The following is a 5553-nucleotide window of genomic DNA, read 5'->3' as shown; positions in this document are numbered from 1 at the left end:
AAAAAAAGTATATATATTATCTTTAATATTAGAGAGGAAATCCCTTATATATTATGACGTTCTTTCAACTTTCCAAAATTCTCTTTTAACTACTTTATATATAGTTGGTCTTTTAATTAATTTTTTTTTAAATTAAAAATATAGCTTCTATGAGGAAAACATAGTAGACACATTATCATAAATACATAACAATTAAAAATTTGGGCAAAAGACATTAACCTCTCTTGAGATTTGTCAAAAAAACACAAAGATCCCATTGTATTTTGTAATATATATATATATATATATATATATATATATATATACACATTTGAGGGGAGGTTTGTGCTTTTTTAACAAACCTCAAGGGAGGCTACTAGAATTTTTGATACCTTGGAAGGAAGGTACAGGTCTTTTTTGTCAAACCTCAAGAAAGGTTAGTGTCTTTTGCCTTAAAAAATTTTATGATCTTATAACAAGGTTATTATTCCTAAATTTCACCATATAAATATTTATTCCTTTCTCACTTCACATTAAATAGAACAATAAGTAACAGGCAAAGAGTGATTATTATCAATGTTCCCAAATTTCTCATTATATTTCATCTTATTTATAATGATAGCAAATTTGCAAATTGAAAGTAGTATTAGGTTGTATTTGGTTCGCAGAATTTCTATTTTTTCATCGAATATAGTAATCGCAATAGAACGATTTGATATTTTATATATATATATATATATATATATATGTATATATAGACACACGCATACACAAGTTATCATCATAAGGTAAATAAAATTATAAATTGAAAGAATCAATAAAAAATAACTATTCCTAATCATTATCATGGAAATGTTTATCCTTTTTTACTAAACTTTATTGTGGAAATGTTTGTCCTTTTTTTCATCATATTAAAGGTAACATTAAGTATTATACAAAGAATAACTATTATATATATTCTTAAATTTTATTATTATATTAAATGTCTTTGTTGACTTTTTGAGTCCGATCCTTATTTTGATACTGACAAAGCACATGTATCTTATGTGTGTATTTAGTACTTAAACAAGTTATAATTCAACACATACGTAAGGGGATTGAAGATGGAAGCCAGAAGGGACTCAAAGAATACGTCATCTGGCGTATTCCATGAAGTCAAAAGAGTAAAGAAAAAGAAGACATTTATTATTTCATTTGTAATGCATTTTAATATATTTTGGTTTGTAATAATGCATCCCATGCATGATATGATTGAAAGTTCAAGCAGGACCATAGACTAACCATAGGGACCCAACCTTTAAATAGAAAACTTTCTCATAAAAGATAAAATCATACAAGGTTTTAAAAATATTTTTGAAATTAAAATGAGGGCTTAAACTCAAGATTTTTAGGTGCTCAGTCGATCGACCCATAATAGCCTATTCAATTTAGTCGACCGACCAGACCTTTTGACCAGAAAATAATTTTTATAACTCAGTTGACCAACCATTTTTCAAACTTAACATTCCTCAGCTGATCGACTGTAACAACCCCAAAATTATTACCATTTTTTTAATCTTAAATATCCTACAACAATATAATAATATACTAAATAATATTCTATTACTCTGATACCATAATACTATTCACTATAACATCTCGAACTTCAAGTGGTACCGAGGATACCTATTCACAAAACATACCACCTATGTAGTGGGAAACATAAAAACACTTTAATCTTATTTAGTGCTACCAGGGTGTACAGTATAAGGGGATCGTTGTGCTTCCTCCAAAATAACTTTCTTAATCTCAGGGTCGGTAGGTACACACAGCCTGATACAGAACCTCAAGGCTCCATCATCTGAGATACTGAAATCTGCCTCCTGACCATCCTGTACTTTATCTATAAGCTTTACTAACTCTGCATCACTCCTCTGCCCCGCTTTAATTTTTTCTTAGTAGGATCAGTTGTAATACCAGATTGGCAATAAATTTTTAATGATCGCCTTCTATAAGTTCCACACCGAGCCTTTCTAAATCTATATGAATCGGATGCTAAATCATTGCTACTGACATTGTAAGAACCCGACCTGAGAAATGTGGATTAAATAAATATGAAAAGGAGAAAGGAAGTTGAAAGGCGAAATCAGCAAGGCTTATCGACGAGGCTCTTTTTCTCATTGACGAAGTCCCTTCTATAGCTCGGCGATGAAATTTAGAGGTTTGTCGATGATTGAATACCGAGAGATTTTGGGAATACTGAAATCTCAGGCTCACCGACGAGGCCATGCCGTCGTCGACGAACGCCCTTCTTATGCTCGTCAACAATAGTTCCACTTTGTCGACGAGTCTAGCTAGGTCAAAGGTTTAATAAATATCTTATTCACTTGCTTAGTTGCTAAGAAATTAAAAATTCTCTCTCTCTCTCTCTCTCTCTCTCTCTCTCTAAGGTTTCAGGTCATCTGTTACCCAAATCAACGATCCGATGTTACTACGTGGATCAAGGGGAGAATCTTTACGATTGTAGAGGATCGGATCTTCGTTTTGAGGATTTTTGGGTTTTGTTCCAAAATCGAGGTAAGGGTTTGATTTAGTTTTCAGTTTGGTAGATCTATAGTAAATAGGATTATAGTGAAGTATTGTTCTTCGATTTTTAGGTTTTGGGAACTCGGTTCGCTGTTTTGGAGCCGTATAGTTCGTGTTTTAGTTTTCAAGGAAAGGTAAGTGGTTTATGTTTATATCTGTTATTTGTGAAATTTGAATCGGTAAAACTACGATTTACGATTCTACGGATGTTTTGGTTACTTATTTAAGAAAATCTATCGGGTGAAATGACGAGATTTTCGAGTTACAATTTTTTTTTTTTTTTTGGAGAATTGGGGGTTCGAGTATCATCTCTGATTTTGTTGGAAAATTATATATATGATTAAATTGTAATATAGAGATGTCCGTACCTTTGATTATGTTAAAATGTATTTTTGGAGTATTTGATATGAGATTATTTGTTTACCCAAATAAGTGTGGAATGAGCTGATGTATTGAATGATGTGTTTTGTGAAAAAGCGTGCCGATTAACTACCGTAGGCTGTGAGTTGTTGAAATGATATATAGGAACATGAGTTCCAAAATGTTTCAGGTTTTGAGAAAAATCCAAGTCAGAATAATACTGACGGCCGAGGACAATCAAAGTGTGCCGATTAACTACCGAAGGCTGAGATATGAGGCGTGCCGGAATAATACCATAGGCAGCCGAGTCAGTTAACTACCGTAGGTTCAGATGTCCGGCTTTTGCTGAAAAGTGTGCAATACCATTAGACAGACCAGTTTATACCGAAGGGTGTGAGAACACCAGGTTTGCAGCGGTTCAACGTTGTGGGGGCTTATGTTATGTCAGGTTACCAGGGACACTGGCTTTTTTCGAAGGGTGTGAAATACCACCAGACAAGCTGGCTTAGGTCGAAGAGTGCGACGACACTAGATCATATTGCTTTGTGTTATATGTATATATGTATACTGGAACTATATTGTGAAAATAATGGAATTGTGAAATGTTATGTTTTACTGTTAAAATAGCACTCATGTACCACACATTGATATAACCTGATTCTCCCTTACTGAGAAGTGTCTCACCCCTATTATACAAATATTTTTCAAGTCCTTCAAGTAGCTGACACTAGCGTTCTAGTGTTTCAAGAGCATGGTTGTTGGTTAGCATTGTCTACGTACTTGTGTAAGTACTGATCGTTACTCGGGTTGTCATTTTTGGATTATGTAGGCACCCAGAGGTATGTTTTGTATTATGGGACTAGTTCCTAGTTTTGTATAGACTTTGGTATGGTGTTATGATTTGTAAGGTTGAATTATTCCACTACGTATATTGTTTATGTGATTGTGGATAGGGTATACGTGAACCCTATAGGGTCAGACCCTTATATTGTGTAGAATCATGGATGGTTGTATGATACAGGAACATGTTAGGTTACTAAATCACACCCTAGGGCCCATTTCTGGGTTCAGGGCGTGACAACTTGGTATTAGAGCTAACTAGGTTGTTAAGTCTTGTAGACTTGGTTAGGCTTGATTAGGTAAACATACCATAATATAGGAATGTAGGGAATTTGTAGAGTAGGTCGAGGGTTGTCTTGTAGCTAGACAGGAATTCATTGACATTGTTTTGTGTTTTTCGTGGAATGATGATTTCAGTAAAACCACAGAAAACCATTGATGGTTTCATGTTTGTGCAATGGGGCAAGCCTGGACCAGAGAGCTTAGGAGTTAACATGATTATTTTGCAATAATTGTGTTAATTGTGCTATGATATAGGAATGCTAAACTATTCCTATCCTATTTTCATAATGGAGCTCAAGGATAGTAACTGGGATAGTAGCTCAGAGGGGACTGCAAGTGAAGGGTCTCCTTTCGTGCCTCAGGGTTTGACCAGGCAGATTATACGAGAGATCGAGTGAAGTGTTAGGGGATGTGAGCGTTCGTTTACTGCTGCAGGTTGCACCATTGAGAAGTTCACCCACATGCATCCTTTGACGTTCACTAGGGGATCCGACCCAATTGTGGTAGAGAAATGGGTGCAAAAGACAGAAAAGATACTGAATGTTCTGCACTGCACCGACAAGCAGAAGGTCCTCTACACTACATTCCAGTTGGCAGGAGAAGCTGAGAGATGGTGGATGGTTGTAAGTCTGCTGGAGGAGCAGAGGGCCAATCCATCAGGGATAACTTGGAGACATTTTAAGGAGGTATTTTTTGAGAGATACTTCCCTGCTTCCACCCGTGATGCAAAGGCAGACGAATTCTCGAGTCTGATTCAGGGGACCCTGACAGTGCAGAGTTATACAGCTAGATACATCAAGCTATCTCGCTTTGCATCATGTATGATCTCGAACGAGTATGAAAAGACTTTGAGGTTCGAGAAGGATCTAAGGAAGGATATTCGTAGGCTAGTGGGAATGCTGCAGATCCGGGAGTTTTCTATTCTAGTGGATAAAGCTGCCATAATCGAAGTTGGTCTCTTGAAGGATGAGGTGGTACAGGATCAGAAGAAGAGGTCAATGCCTTTGGGTTCTCAAACTAATTCTCGACATTGGAAGTGGAAGAAGAGGAACTACAGTTTGGGTAATTGCTAGGGTACAGAACAGTGGGGTCCACAAGGGAACTGATCTCGCGAACGTTGTACCAGGTGCAATAGGTGGCATGATGGTGAATGCCAACCGTTTGTGGGTAACTATTATCGTTGTGGCAAATTAGGCCATAGGATCCGGGAGTGTTGTACGCAGATGAATAATACACCTGCACCGAGTTAGAATTGGGGAAATAATAAGGTGCCTCAAGGAAACTTTTAAGGAAACACAGCTCAGGCGAGAGTGTACTCACGTACTCCAGCCAATGCAGAGCATGCTGATAATGTGGTGACAGGTACCATGTTACTACTTTCAAATAAAGTTGTTGTCTTATTCAATTCAGGAGCAACCCACTCCTTTATATCTGCAAATTTTGTGAAATTGTGTGGGGTTGAAACCCAAGTGATGGATGAGGGGTTGTCTGTGGCTACACCGTCTGGGAGTGTAGTGATCTACAGGA

The 5553-nt window shown here is 36.6% G+C and overlaps 1 protein-coding gene across 1 annotated transcript; it reads left to right on the top strand.

The window, feature by feature from the left end:
• Positions 1-4313: 4313 nt before the first annotated feature.
• LOC131158576 (uncharacterized) lies at positions 4314-5099 on the top strand. Its single transcript, XM_058113445.1, has 2 exons — positions 4314-4389; positions 4462-5099. Exons 1-2 carry the CDS (start codon positions 4314-4316, stop codon positions 5097-5099), a joined length of 714 nt encoding a protein of 237 aa, XP_057969428.1.
• The last annotated feature ends 454 nt before the right edge of the window (positions 5100-5553 follow it).

This window comes from Malania oleifera, chromosome 6, assembly GCF_029873635.1.
Source record: "Malania oleifera isolate guangnan ecotype guangnan chromosome 6, ASM2987363v1, whole genome shotgun sequence".
Taxonomy (NCBI): Eukaryota; Viridiplantae; Streptophyta; class Magnoliopsida; order Santalales; family Ximeniaceae; genus Malania; species Malania oleifera.
The sequence above is the reverse complement of the archived record's forward strand: the minus strand, read 5'-3'. Positions and strand labels throughout refer to the sequence as shown.

Coding starts and splice junctions, on each gene's coding strand:
- LOC131158576 (XM_058113445.1), top strand. CDS start 4,314: ATGGAGCTCAAGGATAGTAACTGGGATAGTAGCTCAGAGGGGACTGCA. Junction 4,390..4,461: donor GTCTCCTTTCGTGCCTCAGG/GTTTGACCAGGC, acceptor TTACTGCTGCAG/GTTGCACCATTGAGAAGTTC.